The sequence below is a fragment of the Phoenix dactylifera genome, chromosome 3 (assembly GCF_051530095.1).
Source record: "Phoenix dactylifera cultivar Ajwa chromosome 3, Ajwa_hap1_PhDact_Kaust_v1.1, whole genome shotgun sequence".
NCBI classification, from domain to species: Eukaryota; Viridiplantae; Streptophyta; class Magnoliopsida; order Arecales; family Arecaceae; genus Phoenix; species Phoenix dactylifera.
The window spans coordinates 1,166,140-1,189,572 of NC_143192.1; the positions used below are offsets into that span (position 1 = coordinate 1,166,140).

Genomic DNA, 23,433 nt, shown 5'->3' on the forward strand with positions numbered 1-23,433 from the left:
CCATCTTCTTATAGAGATTTTCCTGTGTTCTTGGAATTTTTTTTTATTGTTATGAACCTTTTGTACATTTTATTTCATTGATTGGTAGATTCCTGCTTGGTGCCTTCTCAGGGGTTTTTTCATATATATTGCCAGTGTTTCCACTCTTTTGGTTGTTTGATTTTGCTACTTCATGAAGTTGTTGGTTGTCAAATTCTGCATTGAGCTTGCAAATAGAGGGGAAGGGAGCACTTCCTAAGAGATACCATTCTGGGAGAACATAATTCAGCTCGATGCATCACAAAAATTGAATGAGAAATAAAGCAATGAGAGATCTTTGAAGGTGAGTCAGCCCCTGCATTTTTGTGCTTCACCATTACCATAGTGGTAACAACAGATCAGATGGGTCCTTTAATTGCCATCTGCTGTTGGGTCATTGCTCCAAAAATTCTTTAGCTCCCTCCCCAATAGATGACATCATTGATTCTGACGGCCAAGCTAGACTCCAAACCTCCTAGAGATTTGGGATGAAATAATAGCATATGATCGATACATCCGAGTTACCGCAGCACATCTCGAGCATACCTCATCATGCTTCCCGATTCAATATAATAATAATGCAACAGGGATATATATGTTCACAAGCCGGCCAGCTCGTCTCGAATAGCCGCCCTCTACATTGTCTGTTGTGGACGTGTCAACGGTTCTATAGAATGGATGACATCACAACCCATGAAGTCGTGGAGAGTACGACAATTTGCTGTTTTTAGTCAATCCTTAATCTTTTTTTTTTTCGTTGATCCGATCTTATAGTTCTCATCCTTTTCTTTTTTGTAGCTGGAGAGATTGAAATGACTTGTGCTTTTATACCGAGTTATAAAGGAAAAATCTGATCTTTAATTGATCACTAATGGCTTCGCCGATCATGGCTCCCACCTCTTCGATCTTTGGCGAAAAGGTACAATCTTTTTTACAACTATTTCTGTTTCACTTATAAAATTTCATTGTTTTTTTTTCTAATATTTTGTTTATTGCAGATGGAATCCGGGCTGATATCTCGTTTTTCACCTTCAATCAGCGCTCATAGATGTAGGAAACAAGCTCTGAATAGAGTTCTTGCAGTTATGGCGCCGGCGCAACCTCAGCGTTCTCCAGCAACCACTGGTTCAGTTGCGTTCTTTCTAATTTAAAAGACTCTTGATTCTTATTTTAATTCAATTCTTCTAGCTTATGTGATCTTTTTTTTTTCTTTTGTTTTGCTTTTAGGTCAAACATGCTATGACTATGACGGAGAAGATCCTGGCAAGGGCATCTGAACGGCCACAGTTGGCACCCGGTGAGAATGTGTGGGTGAATGTGGATGTGCTGATGACCCATGATATCTGCGGGCCGGGGACTATCGGGATTTTTAAGAGAGAGTTTGGCCAAAATGCCAAGGTGATGACTGGCCTGTTTCCCTCTTCCTCTTTCTGTTTGGGCTGAAAGTTAAAATAATGCTTTCCATTATTATGCTATGACCAATATGGATTGCATGCTTTGGACTAGAATGGTATTATATGCATTTGAAACCATTTTGGGTATGAATTTGAAGTTTATGATGTCCAAGTTCAAGTTAAGATGCCCGTGCATAAGCTCGACTTTATGGAAATTTTGAGCTAAATAGAGAGATAATATGTTATTATGTCTTTGTTCAACCATGACTCTAGCACATCAAAAGAAACCTGTGCGGCTTGTTTTGTTGGAGGTAGGTGTTCTGACTAGAAATATACCAAACATGTTGCTTTTTAAGGGAAAAGAGCATAGTTTATCAAGAGACAAGGCTGATGTTATTTTTTTAAAGATAATATTTTATTTTCATGAAGCATTTATAACTCTTTGCCGATTTTGCATATAGGATGTGAAATGGTTAGCTTGTTAGGATTGATTTTTGACTTACTGATGGAAACTGTAATTTGTTTTTTCTATAGTTTCTTTTCTTCCTTTTTTTTCCAAAATATACTGGTAATGTGCTCTACGTGATGCTTCTACAAAGTGTGCTTCCTCTGTTGTTGACACTCATATGCCTTCTTTGTTGCTAAAAACTAAGTAAATGGTTGCATCATTGAGTAGGGGTTTGAACTATACTCTTCACTGTTCTTTCTTTCCTTTTCCTTTCTTTTCCTCACTTTTCAGTTTCAATATCTTGCTTGGAGACTGATTCATAAATCTGACCCCAATAGTTGGGACAAGGATTAATGATCATGGTTGTGCTTACCTCTTGAATTCAACAGTATGAGTATGCTTGACTTACAATGCTACGTAAGCTAAATACTGTGGTTTATTTACATCTCTTCTATGTTACTGCTATGTAGGCCTCAAGGGTGTATGAGCTTTTGCTAATGGTTCCTTTCATAGGGTCCTTGGTGTGAAGTTACAGGATAGTATTGGTGGGGATGAATATGATCACAAAATTCCAATTTGGAGTCTACTACATGATTGTACATACGTATTTGGAGATTGTATATGGTTGTGATAAAAGGAGACATAAGATGGGGGTGGAAGTTTAGGTCCAGAAGTTGATACACTTGATGCTGTAATTAGATTCTTTTCCATTCCTGCATCCTCTCTTAGTCCTGTTTTCCTTTGTGCTTCAAGCAACTGAGCACAAGAAATATATATATAGTACAGTGGTAGATCAGAATGGACAACAACTAACAGGGTACTAGAATGACTTGTTTATAGCATCATGCTTCTCTGGATGCTTAGTTTTTTTCAAAATAACTTACAGATAGCATAAAGCCTAGCATAAAGCTTTTTGAAACTTCAGAATAGTGTTTCACTCGCTTTCCAATTCGGTGGCATATCCTGATTCATTGATACAGCTGGCCTTCTTGGCATGATCTGCAGCTATATTATCTTCTGAACTGGGGCTTATCCTAGCAGGTACTCCTCCTTTGCTTAACCAGGTTCTGGGTTCAAATTTTGGGTGCTGCATCCCCAAGGATTTGAACTTGGCTAATTATGTGTGGGTGAGTCTCCTCTCCCCCCCCCCTCTCTCTCTCAAAAAAAAAAAACATTATCTTCCCAAGCAATACCTTCTGAAATTGATCATACTCATATACTATGTCCTAAAAGAATCCGTAAGCAGCTAACAACCAATTTAATTTTTAGTTCCAAGGCATGAATCAAAGGATGCTGCATATCATCTTTAAGTTGTAGTTGAGTAATGTACAACCAATTAAGCGACTTGCAAAGCCTTGATAAAACTAACCCAAGAGTCTATGGACTGTGATAACCAAATGTACAAGGAGGAGAGATAGTGGGTCTCTATATTTTAAACTTCAACCATTATCGATAAAGAAATTAGAATACAATCATATTCAATCTCCATTTTCTATTAGTCAAGAAATCCAAGGGCACCTAAAACATCCAGCAAGAGCTCCCATCAATTTTTCTGCAGAGACATCCCGTTCCTTGTCTTGCATCTGAGAGTTAATGCTTTTGGTATTGATACTATTATGTAGATTAAAACTCATGCGTAAGAATCCTACACCAGTCTTGACTGCAGTGGAGTCAGTAAAAGAAGCCATAGCCTCGAGTAATTTTGATTACATGGATGTGATCATTAATTCACTGTGAGATGCTAGTATATATTACTAGGCATGGTATGCAATTCCATACCAAACCACTCAGTTCAGTCAATATCGATCGTACCAACCATGTATCAAGATGGTTCGTGGTCGCGGTACAATTTTTTCTGAACCAGGGCAAATTGGTTCCTTGCTGTGCTGAACTATCCGGCGGCCCTCATTTTAAGTGATTTGACTTGATAAAGGCCCCGTACCACTCTAGGCCTCAATTATTGAGGGAGAAAGGGCATGTCACTCTTTGCTCCCTCTTTTCGAGGTAAGACAGGAGAAAATGAGGAGAGGAGAGGAAATATTAAAGATTCTTTTTTAATGTAAATATTTTATATTTTTAATGTTATGCTTAGTTAATTTAGGCTTTTTGGCATATATATCCTTGCAAATATGGCTTATTGCATATTTGCCTTCTGAAAATTTCTAGTTTCATATATACCTCTCAAATCATCCTATTTTTAAGTGGATGCCCTCTTGTTAGATTTTTTTTGGTTGATATTAATAAATAATTATTTTGAGTACTATCTGACCCTAGTACCCTTTTGCTTTATTACTCCTTAAAAAAAATAACATCTAGTTTATATTGAAAAGAATGATATTTTTATATAATTTGTTCAAGAGTATGATTGCAAAGCGTAAAAAATTAATTTAAATGCAAAATAGTTATTTATTAACACTATCAACCAAACACAAAGACTTGTTTATTTGAGAGGTAAACATGCAAATAGTGATTTTTGGAGGGTACATATGTATAAGCTATATTTGCAAGGTATATATGCAAAAATTAGTTAATTTGTTAACATATATCATATAGTCATGCCATTCTTTATGCATGTAACATAAAAAAATAATATATTACATTTAAACATTAAAAACAAACTCATAAGATTCTATTTTCACTCAAAACTAAATAAAGGAAGCTTAAAAACCTTGAAAACAAAAAATATATTTTTTGGGTGTATTGGTATGATTTGTATGATTTGATAAGATACTGATGCTATACTATATCGGCCATCTATCGATATGCAGTCTAGTACCAAGACTATGAATATTAATATTGAGAATGTTTCAATTTCTTCGTTTGTTTATTTAGTATGTGATGAAGTCCCACAATGTTGGCATTGGATACTACACCAATACAATATTGGTTCAATATGGTATAGGAGGACCGAACCCACGTATGTGGCAAAATACGGGGATGACTTGTGGCTAGGGGTGAAAGGCCAACCAAGATCGGATATAGCTGGTTTTCCGCGAAATTTATTTCAGTAGAGCGTATGATGTCGATGGCCCGAGGTAGGTACGGTACAATACACACCCTATATTGAGACAACTTTTAAGCCTTTTTTCCTCATTTTTTATTACAGTACCATCCGAACTCAAGTAGTATAGGCCAGTATAGGCCAGTATAGTATGGTACACACCCCCAATTTTGGGTAGTACCGACCCAAATAGTGTTTGCACTTGTTTTGAACCGGTACAATCAGTTCAAGGCGGCACGACAAACATTACATGTCATCAATAGAAAAAGGTTGGTACTGTACACGTTATTGGTTCAACATGGTAGAGGTTGGTGGTATAATATATATCATGTATTGAGATAGCTTCCTAGCTTTTTTTCTCACTTTTTATTATGGTTCCACCCGAATCTGGATAGTATGGGTCAGTACAGGTTAGTATAGTACGGTGTACACCCTAGTTTTGGGCGGTACCGACCCGAATAGTGTTTACACCTCTTTTGACTTGGTACAATCTGTTCAGGGTAGTACGACAAGCATTACTTGTCATCAATAGAAAAAGGTGTTATGCTTGATAACATATATTTGCTATTTTGATTGTTAAAGGATTTTTTCTTTCCATCTTTTGCCCCCATCAAATCATTGTTGCTTAATAAGTATTTGATAATAAATGGTTAGCTTGTTAGGATTGATTTTTGACTTACTGATGGAAACTGTAATTTGTTTTTTCTATAGTTTCTTTTCTTCCTTTTTTGTTTTGCCAAAATATACTGGTAATGTGCTCTATGTGATGCTTCTACAAAGTGTGCTTCCTCTGTTGTTGACACTCATATGCCTTCTTTGTTGCTAAAAACTAAGTAAAGGGTTGCATCATTGAGAAGGGGTTTGAACTATACTCTTCACTGTTCTTTCTTTCCTTTTCCTTTCTTTTCCTCACTTTTTAGTTTCAATATCTTGCTTGGAGACTGATGATTCATAAATCTGACCCCAATAGTTGGGACAAGGATTAATGGTCATGGTTGTGCTTACCTCTTGAATTCAACATTATGAGTATGCTTGACCTACAATGCTACGTAAGCTAAATACTATGGTTTATATATGTCTCTTCTATGTTCCTGCTATGAAGGCCTCAAGGGTGTGTGAGCTTTTGCTAATGGTTCCTTTGATAGGGTCGTCGGTGTTAAATTACAGGATAGTATTGGTGGGGATGAATATGATCACAAAATTCCAATTTGGAGTCTACTACATGATTGTACATACATATTTGGAGATTGTTTTTGGTAGTGATAAAAGGAGACATAAGATGGGGGTGGAAGTTTAGGTCCAGAAGTTGATACACTTGATGCTGTAATTAGATTCTTTTCCATTCCTGCATCCTCTCTTAGTCCTGTTTTCCTTTGTGCTTCAAGCAACTGAGCACAGGAAATATATATAGTACAGTGGTAGATCAGAATGGACAACCACTAACAGGGTACTAGAATGACTTGTTTATAGCATCATGCTTCTCGGGATGCCTAGTTTCTTTCAAAATAACTTACAGATAGCATAAAGCCTGGCATAAAGCTTTTTGAAACTTCAAAATAGTGTTTTACTCCACCACTATAGCTTTCCAATTCGGTGGCATATCCAGATTCATTGATACAGCTGGCCTTCTTGGCGTGATCTGCAGCTATATTATCTTCTGAACTGGGGCTTATCCTAGCAGGTACACCCCCTTTGCTTAACCAGGTTCTGGGTTCAAATTTTGGGTGCTGCGTCCCCAAGGATTTGAACTTGGCTAATTATGTGTGGGCGAGTCTCCTCCCCCTCCCCCCCCCCCCCCCTCTCTCAAAAAAAATTATCTTCCCAAGCAATACCTACTGAAATTGATCATACTCATATAATAAGTCCTAAAAGAATCCATAAGCAGCTAACAACCAATTTAATTTTTAATTCCAAGGCATGAATCAAAGGATGCTACATATCATCTTTCAGTTGTAGTTGAGTAATGTATAACTAATTAAGCGACTTGCAAAGCCTTGATAAAACTACCCCAAGAGTCTGTGGACTGTGATAACCAAATGTACAAGGAGAGATAGTGGGTCTCTATATTTTAAACTTCAACCATTATCAATAAAGAAATTAGAATACAATCATATTCAATCTCCATTTTTCCATTAGTCAGGAAATCTAAGAGCACCTAAAACATCCAGCAAGAACTCCCATCAATTTTCTGCAGATACATCCCCTTCCTTGTCTTGCATCTGAGAGTTAATGCTTTTGGTATCTATGCTATTATGTACATCAATACTAATGCATAAGAAGTCTACACCAGTCTTGACTGCAGAGGAGTCAGTAAAAGAAGCCATATCCTCGAGTTATTTTGATTGCATGGATGTGATCATTAATTCACTGTGAGATGCTATTATATATTACTAGGCATGGTATGCAATTCCATACCAAACCACTTAGTTCGGTCAATATCGATCGTACCAACCATGTATCAAGATGGTTCATGGTCATGGTACAATTTTTCTTGAACCATGGCAAATCGGTTTCTTACTATGCCAAACTACCTGGAGCCCCTCAGTTTTAAGTGATTTGACTCGGTAAAGGCCACTCTGGGCCTCAATTATTGAGGGAGAAAGGGCCTGTCACTCTTTTCTCCCTCTTTTTAAGGTAAGATAGGAGAAAATGAGGAGAGGAGAGAAAATATTAAAGATTCTTTTTTAATGTAAGTATTTTATAGTTTTAATGTTATACTTAGTCAATTTAGGATTTTTGGCATATATATCCTTAAAAATATGGCTTATTGCATATTTGCCTCTAAAAATTTCTATTTTCATATATACCTCTCAAATCATCCTATTTTTATGTGGATGCCCTCTTGTTAGATTTTTTTTTGTGGTTGATATTAATAAATAATTATTTTGAGTACTATCTAACACTATTACCCTTTTTCTTTATTACTCCTAAAAAAATTTAACATCTAGTTTATATTGAAAAGAGCGATATTTTTATATAATTTGTTCAAGAGTATGAATGCAAAGTGTAATAAATTCATTTTATATGCAAAATAGTTATTTATTAACACTACAAAACACAAAGACATGATTACTTGAGAGGTATACACGCGAATAGTGATTTTTAGAGGGTAAATATGTATTAGCTATATTTGCAAGTTATATATGCAAAAACTAGCTAATTTGTTAACATATATCATATAGTCACGCCATTCTTTATGCATGTAACATAAAAAATTAATATATTACACTTAAACATAAAAAACAAACTCATAAGATTCTATTTTCACTCAAAACTAAATAAAGAAAGCTTAAAAACCTTGAAAACAAAAAATATATTTTTTGGGTGTATCGGTATGGTTTGTATGATTTGGTATGATATTGGTACTATACTATATCGGCCATCTATCGATATGCAGTCCGGTACCGAGACTATGAATATTAATGTTGAGAATGTTTCAATTTCTTTATTTGTTTATTTAGTATGTTATTAAGTCCCACAATCTTGTCATTGGATACTACATCGAAACATTACTGGTTCAGATGGTATAGGTTGGTACGGTACAATACACAGTTACACACCCTATATGGAGACAATTTCTAAGCCCTTTTTCTCAATTTTTATTACAGTACCATCAAATTTGAGTAGTGTGGGCCAGTATAGGTCGGTATAGTACGGTACACACCTCCAATTTTGGATAGTACATACCCAAATAGTGTTTGCACCTATTTCGAACTGGTACAATCAGTTCAAGGCAGCACAACAAACATTACATGTCATTAATAGAAAAAGGTTGGTACGGTACCCATTGTTATTGGTTTGGCATGGTAGAGGTCGGTACGGTATAATATTTACCCCATATCGAGATAGCTCCCAAGCTTTTTTCTCATTTTTTATCATGGTTCCTCCCGAATCTCGAAAGTATGGGTCAGTACAGGTTTGTATAGTACAATGTGCACCCTAGTTTGGGCAGTACCAACCGGAATAGTGTTTACACCTCTTTTGACTTGGTACGGTCGGTTCAGGGTAGTACGACAAGCATTAGATGTCATCAATAGAAAAAGGTGTTGTGCTTAATAACAAATATTTACTATTTTGATTGTTAAAAGTTTTTTTCTTTCCATCTTTTGCCCCCACCAAAATATTGTTGTTTACCAAGTATTCGATAATAAATATTTAGTTTTCATTATTGTATCTTTCTCTATCTAAATTGTAATAGTGGAGCATTTTGTGTTGCTTTGACCTTTTTTTAATGTCTGAATTTCATTGTTTTAGGTATATGCTTGTATATGATATTGAAGGATGAACCCCTTTATTTTAAACACTTGTTCTATGATTAATTACAGGTTTGGGACCGTGAAAAGATTGTTATTATACCAGATCACTATATCTTCACTAGTGATGAACGTGCAAACCGTAATGTGGATATTTTGAGGGACTTCTATATGGAACAAAATATTAAATATTATTATGATATCAAGGATCTTGGTAATTTCAGGGTATGATTTTGACTCATTTCTGTACAAGTAGTTAATGCCTACATGTTGAATCATTAATTTACTAAACCAAAATCACATTGTTAGCTTGCTTGACATTTGTATGCTAAATTTGCTTACTTAAACATGCAGGCTAATCCAGATTACAAGGGTGTATGCCACATTGCTCTTGCGCAAGAAGGTCATTGCAGACCTAGCGAGGTGCATATAATTACTAAACATTCATCTAGTGTATCGCTAATGTTGTCTACATTTGTTATCTATTCTAAAGCCGTTTATCTTTTGTATAGGTTTTGCTTGGCACAGATTCCCACACATGTAATGCTGGAGCTTTTGGTCAATTTGCTACCGGAATTGGCAATACTGATGCAGGTTTTGTCATGGGGACTGGGAAGATTCTACTTAAGGTTTGTAAAAACTTAGTATATTGTGTGCAATGTTTTTTTATATGTTTTTTCCTGATTTTTCCCTTTAGTTTAGTAATGTATGTACTAATGATTTTATTTATCTTTAGTTTATCATAAATAATAAACATTGAAATAACATTAAATATGGTCCTAATTAGGAATATTTGACAAATGAGGATCCATAAAGTTGACCACAAATAGTTAGAATTAAGGTTTACAATACTGGTTTCAATACCTGCACTAGTAGCCAATTGTTATAGTGCTGATATGGTTCAATTGGTATGGACATTTGGTATAATGAGTATATTGTCTATTGGTTCCCAATGGACATTTGGTACTAGGGGTGTTCTATCTATCGGTTCCTACTAGCACCATTAAATATGCCTGGTATAGACAAATCTGATCTGAAAACCATTTAGGTTGTTGCTATATCTTCAAACTTCATTTCTAAAGTCCTCCTATGTTTTCCTTCAATCTTTAGCAATTGCTAGCCTTCTCTAACATAAACCATTTTTTAACGCCGAACCGGACCAGTCAGCATCAGTATCAATTCGGTACGGGCTGAACCAGCTGGTACAGGCTGGTTCAGCATTCCTTGCTTTGACCTCTCCATATAGAACTTGAAAAACTACCTACATATATTATTTTTTGCTTGGACATGGAAACTAAAGAGAAATTATGTGACTCCATTATTATTAAAACCTACTACTGGTAGTGACGATAAAGACATAATGCCTCAAAACAAGTAGGTGTTTCCAATCAGGCATTTGCTTCCTCAAATTGGCCTCGATGTCTAAAATGAAATGTGTGAATGAAGTCAAGTGGTCTGACTTATGCCCATGTGTATTTAATTTGATGTCTAAGTTGATGTAGACTCCAAATATGGTTTATGAACCTCTTCAAATGGAAATTTTGTGGTCGCCCATGATGCTCCTGCTCATGCAGGACGGATATGTTACATCTTTTTTATCACATAGGCATGTAAGCTTTTATATTTTTCAGCCATTTCCATGCCACCATGGAACACACATGTGGTCCTTATCTGATACCAATTAACTGCATGTAAATTAGATCTACAATGCTAATAGAGGCTTTCTCAAAATTTAAATATATGACTCGGATTTTGCAAGCTAGGATATGGAGGAAGGTGCAACTTGGAAGTTCTTAATAAAACATATATTAAAATGATTTTTGACTAAATTCTGATGAGAACAAAGACCAAAATGTCATTAATGTATCTTGAAATCGAACTACAGAAACATTAAAATACAGTGCTCCAAAAAAAAAGCCTGTTATTTTGGTAATTTGCATATTGTTGAATGGCAAATAATTATCATCTCCTGGCAGGTTGATCTTCTTTCAAACTTAAATCATAATAGTCTTAGTAGGTTTCAAATGCTAACGAGTTTTTTAGAGGAATTTTGATGTCTCTCTTTCTCCAGTCCCAGCATGGAGGGGTCTTATGAACAAAAATATTGATGTTAACGTTTAGGTTTGATTTATTTCAGCTAGTGACCTTTTTCAAATTTATTCCTAGCGTGTTATGGAGAACTGACATATCTGTTATAAATGAAAAGATAGGATGATCTATTGATCTTCTGGGTAGCAACTCATATTTAGGAGTGGAAATAATTCAATTGAAGTTTGGGTATTGCCATTCTTCTAGAGATATCAAATACAGCAAAATTTTTCACCCTCCAATGAAAATGACGGTTATCAGAATGTAAAATAGCCAATGACCAGTTTAAATGAATTCCTTCTTTGGGAATGTCTAGTGGCAAGGAGGATATAGTGGTTGTTTCAATAACCTTTTGCCATGTAAAACTTGCTAAATTAAAATCAGCAGCCTGCATCCCCAAAATAAAATTTACTGGTTTATGTTATTGAAAATGATAGAATTTTTATCGAAGTGTTTTCCTTAGAACCTTTAAAATTGCAGATACCCCCAACTATGAGGTTCATACTGGATGGAGAAATGCCAAAGTATTTGCTTGCCAAGGATTTGATTTTGCAAGTAAGTTAATGGATGTTGAAATGTCTTAACTCTGAGTTACTTTAGATTGGTTTGTCATATTATTTTTAGTAATTATTTGTTCCAGAAACTAAGACCCTTTTTCATTGTAATTCATCTTTTGTTGTCATGCAGATTATTGGTGAAATAACTGTTTCCGGTGCAACATACAAATCCATGGAATTTGTTGGCTCTACTGTTGAAAGTTTAAATGTAAGCTATATTGCACGATATCTTACTGCAATGGAATTGACTATATTTATCATCTAAAATTTGACTTTATGTATGCAAGATGGAAGAGAGAATGACATTGTGCAACATGGTTATTGAGGCGGGGGGGAAAAATGGGGTTGTCCCTGTTGATAAAACCACACTTAAATACCTCGAGGTAATGGAAATTTGCCCTTTCATTGACCTATGTCAAGCTATGAGTTGTATTAAATAAATGAGTAAATTAGACGCAAGAACAGTTGTTCTTGTTGGTACCACCAAATGAATCCATTGGAAATATAGAAAAGTGTCGTCTTTCACAAAATTGTCCAATTTGCAAGGTCGGATGGCTCCATGGTCTGCCGTACCGGTTCGTACCAACCGGTATGGGCCGGTATGTACCGGTCTGGCTTAGAACCAATACCGGATCAGCGTGGAATCCGGTACCGGTTGCTTATTGTTGGAGAACCGGTATGGAACCGGTACGGATCCGTACGTACCGGTCCGGGCCGCCACCGGTACGCCGATCGGTACCGGTACGGCAGACCTTGGATGGCTCTATATTTTTAATTTTGTGCTATTTACTTAATTTTGCAGGACAAAACAACCTTGACTTTTGAACCCGTCTATAGTGATGATTGTGCCAGGTAATTGTGAATTTATTTGCTGCAATTATCTTCCTAGTGCTATAGAAAGGTTGGTTATTTCATCTGTAAAAAGTTATTTTCTGCAATTATCTTCCTAGTGCTATAGAAAGGTTGGTTATTTTATCTGTAAAAAGTTATCTCTGGTTTCTTTTTCCATTCAACTGTGTTGGTAATTCTATTTCTCTAATCAAGAGAGGTTTTCTGCCAATGATGTATTTTTGGTTCCTTATATTAGGAAAAATCAAATCTTTCAAATTCCAGATGACTTTCTATGCAATTCTTGTCAATTCTAAGTATTTCTGCGTGCATTTGACTAGTGACATGGTCATGATATTAATACTGATGCAAACACAATGGAGGAAAAACCACATTCAGGGGGAAAAGATCAGAAGACAAAAAGAAACCAAGAAAATTGAGGTAATTCCACTAGTGGCTATTCTGATGGTTCAGGATTTAAAAACAAGCTCAACAAGAGTGAAGCGAAGGCCAGAGTGGTTAGGACTTATAAAGATAGTTGCTTTCATAGTACAAATCCAATCAATTGTTCTTAAACCAACTTCCCTTCTGAAGTTAGAAATATAAATTTGACATTGTTTTGCAGCAGCAGTTCAGTTCAATTATCTCAACTAGTTCTACATTTTTGAGAAAAAATGTGCTAGACAAGGCACTTTTTTGTATTCTTTCTCGCAATTTCAACCAGATGTGTTGCCATGTTGCTTAGTTGCTTTTATCAGTAAAATCATTCGAATTTACCATGCCCGTCATCTCCTTGGTTCTGCTTGGTAAAGCACCCCAAGATTGCATCAAGTTGCCAATCAAGAGATGGAGAAGTTGATTGTGTCGACAAGTCTTCCAGTGGATTTTGCATGATGGATATAGGGGTTCAAGACATTTGTTGATTAAATTAAATTATATCTAAAATGGGAGCTGTGCATGAAAATAAAACTTCTACCCTTTTCATGGTTAGGAAGCTTAACATTAGGAGTGTTTGGTTAGAAGTTTCATAAGGTTGTGAAGAAAATGTACTTGGTATTCTTGAAACTTATATTTTGTAGTATGTTTGTTGTTGGATTCAGGTACTTCAGTTGTTGTAGGGGCATAATATTAATAATACGGACTGTCATTTTATGATCATTTTGTATTTTGCACTAGCATAATTGAGGTGCAGTAGTTGAACTTATACATAGAGACCTAGCTTACCACCCACTCACACATACATACATGTATATTGATGGACTCCAAGGCCTCTTTTTTCCTTTCTTTTGCTAATGAATCCCTTGCTGGAGGACCTACTTCAAAAGAAAAAAGGACTCTGCACTCCTAAATCTCAGTCATGACTAGCCTACTCCAAAATTAGTACTTGACATCTTTCTATTGTTATTATTACCAACATTTTTGTAAATTGTCTAGTGTAGGATGGAGACCTAGTTGTATGATACACCAACAAGCTAACAAACATCAAGCCACTGGGTCTTTTATGTGCTCATGTCCTTGATATGACTTCCCGAAGAAATCCTAGACCTGAAAATAAATTTCAGATTTGGTTTTCTTAATATTTTGGATCCATTTCAGAAGAGGAAGACCTAAATTAATATGGATAGAGATTGTGAGGAAGGATACGGAGAACCTTGGAATAACTTTAGAGCCATTGGAGCCTAGATAGGAATACTTGGTGAATAAGGATCAATAAAGCTGGCCCCAAATAGTTGGGGAAGGCTAGATGATTATGATTATTTGGTTTTCTTAATATTTTGCTGAAACATTTAGCAACAAGAAATGTGACTGTGATGTAGAGGCAAAAGATCAGCCCTAATTCAAAGAAGATTGACCGAATTGTAAGAAAGATAAGGGAAAAAAAGTGTTGAAGGAAAAATCAGATCTTTTGTTTAATTTCCTAAACTATTAATACATTGGCTCCTCCTATTTATTACCCCATGAGACCTAGACCAAATCTAGATCCTTGATGGAACAAGCTAATCAAGGCCATTTAACCATACTTATGTATAGAAACCAAAAGAAGCCTTCCATTCCTAAATCTCGTATTGGCACTTTCAATATATGATAAGCAAAAATGAGTTTGTCAGGTGTACCTAACACAGCCAAAGACTGCATCTTGTTGTGGGATCCCCAAGCTGTATACAGTTAAGCTATTAACTTATAGGTTTCAAGTTATGACTCCAAAAGTTATGTTTGGTAATTATACCTGAAAATTCAAAAGAAAATCAAAAACTGAATTTTTGACTGAGGACTCTTGTACTACTCTTGGTTAAATTAGTTTGTAGCTTATACAAACAATAATTGGCTACAATCCAGAGTTGAGTATGTTTATTCTGGTGCAAGCTTCCAGTAAGCCTGAAAGACATGATTGTGGTGTCTTCGAGTTCATTTTCTCTGCTAAATAATAGCTAATCATACAACAACAAATTTTGAGCTTGGTGAATCCACTCAGGTTTTGATTTGTCTTCTCTAACCTTTGTGAGTGTTTCATGACATTGTTTTCGGTGTCTTCAGCAAACTCGGATTTTTTTGATTGTTTCACAAAATCTGATTTACCTCTCTGATACACCCTCATCAGGCACTTCATTGTCTAATCCCATGTCATGGCATTTATAAGTCATTTTTCTCATCCTCCACGAGGTCTCATAATCGCTTCATCATGTTTTAAAGTCGCTAGACACCCCCTCCGAAAGGAAGAAAAAGGAGCTGCTTTTACTGATCTGCTAGCGATAGTATCTCAGTTCTTAAAGTTGTGAGTGAAGTGAGCTTGACCTATAGGTCCTGGACAAGACAAGAAAACCATATGATCTTATAATTTATATGTTTTAAGCTTGAGGTTTACATTTGGAGTTATGACATTTGTGCCTTTTGTTTTCCAAAACATAGAAATTCCAAGAGGAGATGCATAGGCCTAAACTGAGCATTTTCAATTGGTTTTTGACACAATATTCAGACAATTTTGATCCTCAGAACTGTTTAAGCGATATATGTAATACCGGTACAAACTTTTACTTCTTTCTTGTAGAATCCTTACATACATGGATATTACATACTTTGTCAGTATAACCTGATATCTTAAGGACTTTTAACTTCCATAAGTACTTATTCTGATGGTTAAATTTTCTTTTAGCTTTACTGAAGTAAATGTGCCTAAGTATCTTATTAACCAACCCTTCCCTGTTTATTGCTTTCAAAATCTGTCATTTCTGCCAAATGTTGTTTTTCAAATAATTTCATTTACTGATCGCACGTATCTTTTTCTGTCTTTTTAGATTTATTCAAGAATACAAATTTGATGTCTCCAAGTTGGAACCGTTGGTTGCAAAGGTGTGTAGCATTAGAATACTGAGTTCTTTGCAGCATGGGAGTTTCTTTTTCCCTTTTATCCTTTTGCACTTCTAGTATCATAATACTGCTTCCCTCTGTAGCTGCTAATCTTGATCCATTTTATATTATTCCAGCCACATTCTCCTGGTAATCGTGCTTTAGCAAGAGAATGCAAGGATGTCAAAATTGACAGGGTATATATTGGCTCTTGCACTGGTGGAAAGACAGAGGACTTTCTAGCTGCTGCAAAGGTTTTTCTAGCTTCGGTAAGGAACTTTTGAATCTCATCTTTTGTAAATTTGGTTATCAGTCTGTCTTCTATAGATCCATTATTTTCCAGTGCTAGGTAATGGAGAATGGAGAAGTTTAATAGCTTTTTTGTTTGAAAAAAAAAAATATTCGGACAAGTTTTTGTATCCATGTTTTGTTAGTTCAAAAAATTCCAGAATTTCTTTTCCACAGTTACTTTCAAAAGGATCTCATGTTAAGCTTGTTTCTCTAAATTAACATGTTGGAATGTGATGTTATGGCATTAAAAATATTGGAATGTGAGTTAGCTGCACTATCTAGGTTCTTGTTCTTATCACTTAGTAACCCCAATGTAACCCACTGCCACCACAAGATGTGTCATGTGTTATTTGGACACCCCATTTTTAGGTCTCTTGAAATGTCGGCACTCCTGACATGATTGGGCTAGTTTTTGAAGTGTCATGGTTGTGTTGATAAAAAAAGTGCCTACAGTTGGCATTTTTTTCAGGCTTTTGTGTAGACTAGTTTTCAAGTGTTGGATACATTAATGGACTGTCCTATGTTTTCAAAAAAAAGTAGTACAGTCATTTATAACTTAAGTATTTTAAGTTGCACTTTGACTTACATGAACCTGAGGATTATATTAAAGCAGCCAAACTGGCAACTTAAATTCACCTAAGGAATCACTTACATTGGTTATATGTATTTACACGCACATGCAAGTTCTGGTTATAATGTACATATATGTGTAAAGAGAGGACTTTACACCACTATAAAAATCAATGTTGGGGGCTAAAAATACAATCTAGACTAATGTCGGCGAAATTAAAAAGCGGCCGACCTCTGTTTTGTTCAAAATAGGGGAACGGCCGCGTAAGTGCGAAGGAGCCCGGCGCCGGCCTCCCTCCCTCTACCCCCTGCTCTCTCTTTTCCTCTCTCGTTCTCCCTCTCCCCTCTATTCAATAGTGTCGGTACGGGCCCAGCACGACATGGCGCATGTCCGTACTGACTCATCTTGTCGGAGAACCGGTATGGTGCCCGGTACCGGTTCCGCCGATGTTGATCTAAACCATTGAATGTGATCTCTACATAACTTAATATGCCAATTACAGAGTTGCATGTTTTGAAGCACCCTTACCTATGCGTCAAGTCATTTTAAAACCAACGCAAGCTATTGCATCTCTAAAGCTACATGTATGGGAGGTCTTGGTGCATAGACTAAAAGCCTCTCAAACATGCGACTTTTTGTACAGAGGCATTATTGGCTTTGTAGATCATATTCAATGGTTTAGTTTTGCATATCTCCAATCCTCATCATTGAATTTTGCAGTAGGTGAAGTCCTTTCATCACATCCTGTGTCTTATAACCAGTAACTCTACAGATGATAGGATAGACTGTCTTTAGAAAAGAGAAGAGGAGAAAAGACGAAAGGAAATAAATTAGAGAGGGTAAGGGGAAAGAAGAAAGCCATTCAACTATTAGAGTATTCATAGGAGGTGGCAAGTGGTAAAGGAATACATGGATGGTTGGTGGACAAGGAGGAGGAAAAGAATATGAGACGTGGAAAAGAAGAAAGGGAAGAAACTTTGCTGTCTTTAAAAATTACAGATAAGGTTGCAACTCAGGCAGGCTGGGTCAGGTTGGGGGCAAACCCTTACCAAATCTAACCTCTTTATCTCCCAATCCCAACCCAACCTTTCTCAATTTGGGATTTCTCTAATCTAGCCCAACCCAATATGTTGTCAAGCTAAATTCTGATTAGGTTGGGTTAGTCAGGTTGGTTTGGTTATGCCATGTTAATCATGTAACGTTGGGTTGAATATAAATTTTAAGACATGAAAAGGTTTGAGACATTTTTTTGTTGGTTTAATATTTGCTAGATTAAGGACTCAACATTCCTCAATTTCCATGATGTATGCATATAAGTTTACAAGACTAAGCATATGATTATATAAACATGTAAGTTATCTATAGGAAACATAAAATGAATTATTTATTTATATATGGGGTTATATTTAATTGGATCCAGTTTGGTTTCGATTAGAAACAAGTTCATGGTAGGTTGACGCCCTAAACCAACCCTACTTGAGGTCGGGCTACAATTTTTGAGCTCAAGCCCAACCTACGTTTATAAAACCTCAACCAAACTCTATCCAATAAGAGAGTTAGGTGAGCAGATTTGAGTTGAGCCCAACTCAAGCTGCACCTCTGGTTACAAACAAGGGTGTTTTCTAATGTGTGGGGACCAAATGAAAAATTCATGGTGTCGCTAGTCGATAGTGTCCAATATCAACCAAGGTTTAGAGTAATGAACAATTATTATGTTATAGTGGTTTCAACAATGGTTTCAAAGCCCTTGTGTTATATATATATATATATATATATATATATATAATCAAGGTACGCCATCTCGGTATTGGGTTTTGTACTGGTGCCACCTTATTACTGTGTCGGGATGCTCAGTATGGTGGCCGGTTTGGCATATCAAATGTCGGTATGCCTCTCATACCGCATACCGGTACCGCTTCCATACCGCATACCGATACCGATCTATTACGATATCATACGCCTAGTATCACCCAGTTCGATGCAGTATGTCATACCTCGATATATATATATATATATATATATATATATGCGGGTAAATATTATAAGTAATAAAAAAAATTGGATATACACAACAAGCCTTTTAAATAATGATTATTATTTAGAATTATCTTGCGATAAAAACTATTATATAAATGGTGTAACGTCTATTATTAGCTATATTTATAGTTCATCTATTTATATAATGCTACTATGAATCTCAGATACCCATATTAGATGGGAAATGTGTTGTTACAAAAATGGTAAATGATAAAAATATATCATCATTGATTTTTATATTAGCTTTTTTTCTTTTTGCTATTATAATATCGAAGGGTCATTGCTTGGTGCAATGGTAAAAGGTATGTGCTGTGTATACAATGGCATGAGTTAGAGTTCTGAGGTTGCCACTTTGTGGAGAAAAAAAAAGCCAAAGCTAAGCATGTCCCTGGTCCACCCACCCAAGACCCTTCATTGCTAGGAGCCTAGGACCATAACCGGGTAATGGCCCTTGCTGTTATAAGAGCTAATAACAGCTGCTATAGCACCATTATTTTATTCCCAAAATCAACCAATAATCCTACTATAGGGCAGCTGCCATATGCGAGAGGTTAGGTTATTGCAGAGTGCATATCAGCATATACGATATAAGGAGCGCATAGATAGGTGCATATGCGATTCATAATTTTAAATATCTAAATAAACGATGTATAATTAATAATATAAATGATTAAATTAAAAGAATTGAATCAATAAAATTCAAAAAAAATATTATATACACCAATTCATGCTTATTCGAGTTTGCTGCATGTACAGTTGATTTCTTTTAAATATATCAAAAATAAAACACTTAAATATTATATTATTAAAAATAGAAATGAATTAAAAAATTCAGGAAAGAAAATAAGAATTATGTATGCATTCATACTTAAGATTTTTGAGTGCATATTCTAATGTTCTAACATAACATGACATGAAAACCCAATGAAATGGCTATCATCATATGAAGTATAGACCATCTCCAGACTTGCAACAACAAGTATAAATAGCAACAAGATATTTTTAGAAGGCTATAGCAAAGTTTAAACTTTGGAGTACATACTTCACAAACAAAAGTGGAGAAAACATGTGGTACTTAAAGAACGTGGGCATATATGCAATTTGTGGGTGCATATGCAGCCACATATGTGGTATGCAGGTGCATATGCAGCCGCTGAGGGACGTGGCCCGCTTATACAGCGAACACATAAAGGGACCGCATATGACCTGTACAGTGCTGTTCAGGGGCCATCTCTGCATATGTAGCCGCATAAACCACTTTTGAAACAGCGGAATTAAGGGTCCGGATGGGGTCCTTTATTTGGGGATTTCCCACATTGTTGTAAATGTTGCTAACAACTAACCCCCTATGGAGAAATGCTTTTGCCCAAAATTTTATTCACTGGTTAGCCTCTGAGTATCACTCACACAGGTCTCCACAGATTGCAGACACAGAGCGATGTAGTTGAGATATGTAATGCATTGCTTCGATTCCTTATTGCATGATTGGCCTAGAATAGCAGGTCCTGTGATGTGCCACAAGCAAGAATCTGCAGCGGATAGGCCTAAGAATGGTGCTGCTGGTCAAAGAGGCAAGAATGAACCATCTTTGACAAAACAGCTTTCACTGTAAGGTATTAGATTATTGTTCAGTTTTGGGCTAGTCTATGACAAAATTCTGAAATATTATAATGAAATAGTACAGTATGTCAATAATGAGAGAGACATTTGTTTTATTTAGGGATGCAAAATGGTACTAAATCTTATTAGAGTCTAACCCAAAAGCTTAAACTAGTAGGTGGATGGATCCATGAATATTCGGGACCAACTTCAGTCTGTAGCCTATCTAATGTGGGATTATTCCTCAATACCCCATCTCATATGTAGGGTGCAAGGAGAGATGGAACATGAATACGGGTTATACATGGATAAGTGTGTGGAGGCATTGATAGACAAAAGGAGTGACAGCTGGTTTTGGTACCATGCTAGAGTGCAATCCAAAAGCTTAAGCTAGTAGGCAGATGGGCCTATCAATATTGGAGATTGGCTAGAGTCCCTAACCTTTTTGATATGGGACTATTCCTCAACAAGATTATATTCAAACTCTCAACATTTTATAAAAATATGGGGGGTGAAGAATTGGTTGATGGAAAAGATGTGAGGGTCAGGAAGAAGGCTCGGCAGTGGGTGCAAGATTCTGGAGGTGGGGCCAGTACTGAGGTACCTTACCAGTGCCTCTCTATCACTGTGTCAGTATGGTATGGTATAGAGCCGGTTTGGCGTACCGAGTGTTGGTATGCCCCCTGTACCGTGTACCAATACCGAACCGGTATGGTATAATGTGCCCTGTACTGTCCGGGTCGGTACGGTATAACGTGCTATGTCCTAAATAGCTAAGTGGTAGACTTGAAGAAATAGATTGCATGGTTGAATTTCCAACTGCCGTTATTTTTAGTTGGTTGTATTTAAATGGGATTTTAGTGGACACAGTTTTCTCCTTTTCTGCTTGATAGTCTTTGTTGTCCTTTGGGCAGTTCTCTTGGATTACTCCTGTAAAGTTGAGGACATCACCGGCAAGACTTAATTGACCGGGAGTTATGAAATCCTAACAAATCTCGTTATTTGAAAAAGATGATATCACGGGATGCTGTGTAATTCTTTCTGCTATTTATACTTTCTGCTATTTGCGGTTCTATTACATGTACATTCAAATGAAGATCCTGCTTATGTTTTTGACTTGATGTTGCACTACTTGGCTAATGAGTTTCTATTCTATGACCAGGGGAAAAAGGTGAAGGTACCCACTTTTCTTGTCCCTGCTACACAAAAGGTAGGACTAGCACCCCATATAGAGGGAAATTGGATTTGCTGTAAACTAGGACTTATTCTCAGAATTTTCTGTAGGTATGGATGGATATATATGGCCTTCCGGTGCCAGGATCTGGTGGCAAGACTTGCTCTCAGATATTTGAGGAAGCTGGTTGTGAGGTTCCGGCAAGTCCTAGTTGTGCAGCTTGTATGGGTGGCCCGCTAGACACTTACGCACGGATCAATGAACGTCAGGCAAGTTTGTTATCTCGTGGAATTTCTTTAGAGATATTTTTGTTTGTCCAACCCAGATTGGTCGCAAGCAGTTGGTTCAACCACAAGCCTCTGCTAGTACACACTACTCTAATGTGTTAGACTGGCTTGTCTGTATCTTAATCGGTGTCCACGATCCCTGATCAAATCTGCTGAATTGGTGGGCTTCTCTGGTTGAGGAACCTAGGAATTTCAGCTCAAAGAGGTTGCAGCGCAGCCCACCAATTGCCAACACTTTGGATGAGCAGGCAATCTCTTGGTGCGTTGAAAAAATTAATAAGAGAAATGAAAGCCTTTTGGTGGTTGTGATAGTTTGTCCAAAGCTGGCCAAGCTATTACGAAAAATATGGTAAATGATCATGCAGGCCATTTAGGAATGTAAAGTTGATCCATATTCTGTTTCTCAGTCACACGGTGGATGGATTTCAGCCAGAGATTATTATTCTCTAATCTCTTTGGTGGTTTTGACTTGGACTTTGCCTTCATTCAATTCTGATTGTGAAATGATCTCCTCGTGTAGGTCTGTGTCTCTACCACGAATAGGAACTTCCCTGGAAGAATGGGGCACAAAGAGGGCCAGATCTATCTTGCTTCGCCATATACAGCTGCGGCTTCAGCCCTGACGGGCTATGTTACAGATCCCAGAGAGTTCCTCCTGTAGAAGGAAACGTTTGCGGCCTACCGTACCATCCTGGGCTGTTTTATATTTTTCTGTCTACTATCTCCAGGTTTGGTGTCATTTAGAGTGTACTCTCCTGGATATATCAATTATATATTGCAGAAATATGTAGGATCCATATCTCAGTAAGGGTCTCTTATCAGAGGTGGGGACTGTGGGGTTCTGCAGAAGATAAAACCAGAGGGTATTGTCTATAGGCTATTCAGCATTAAGTGATAATTTTGAGTGCTCAAAACTCCTTTCAGAGTATTAAAATATAAATCCTTTGCTTTTGTTGGCCGAGTCCTCGTAAGGTGGGACCCAGCAATTTAAATAAAGAAAAAAAAGAGAAAAAAAAAGGAAACAAAAAGATGGAAAAGAGGGGTTAGGGGTTTATTATTCTATTAGAGGGTGGATGAGAAAAAAAAAAGAGGGTAGCCGTCTTGGGAGAAGTGCTTGTGGAATCCATCTCAAGGATGAGGTGAAGATCTTATTTAAGGCATCTCAAGAGGAAGAAGAACCTTGTGCAAACCTACACTCGGTGAGATTGTTCTCATTTTATTATTGGAGCCTAAACTCTTTTTTTATATAAACTCTTTGTTTGTGATCCAAGAAAGAGATCCTTGATGTATGTGATCCCTAGCTTAGCCTAGAGAAGATACTTTATAAGCCCATTATTGTTGATAGTGGAGGTTTGTGGTGGACTTAGGTCCGGTGGTTTTTTTCCTTCATATTGAAGGGTTTTCTACCTTAAAAATTCTTGTCGCTTTCTTGTGGTTTGATTTTTTGGTAGTTCTTACATTGATTAATTATTGTGATATTCTCATTCTATTCACATCAAGATAGGAAAGTTTTCATCTAGTGAAGGGGTCTTTCCTAACAAG

General features: G+C 36.6%; 1 protein-coding gene across 2 annotated transcripts; it reads left to right on the plus strand.

Annotated features, from left to right (window-relative positions):
• Nucleotides 1-546: 546 nt before the first annotated feature.
• On the plus strand, nt 547-22,805 carry LOC120109947 (3-isopropylmalate dehydratase large subunit, chloroplastic-like). 2 transcript variants are annotated; one of them, XM_039123796.3, is made up of 16 exons: nt 547-726; nt 817-937; nt 1,017-1,148; nt 1,246-1,416; nt 9,187-9,339; nt 9,469-9,537; nt 9,627-9,743; nt 11,683-11,757; nt 11,890-11,967; nt 12,047-12,142; nt 12,562-12,611; nt 15,881-15,935; nt 16,070-16,201; nt 21,593-21,640; nt 21,715-21,873; nt 22,412-22,805. In XM_039123796.3, the coding sequence occupies exons 2-16, from the start codon at nt 890-892 to the stop codon at nt 22,550-22,552; spliced, it is 1,524 nt and encodes a 507-aa protein (XP_038979724.1). In that variant the 5' UTR covers nt 547-726; nt 817-889; the 3' UTR covers nt 22,553-22,805. The 2 variants fall into 2 exon arrangements, with proteins under 2 accessions (XP_038979724.1, XP_038979725.1); XM_039123797.3 differs by lacking the exon at nt 547-726 and having other exon boundaries at nt 742-937.
• Nucleotides 22,806-23,433: the final 628 nt, after the last annotated feature.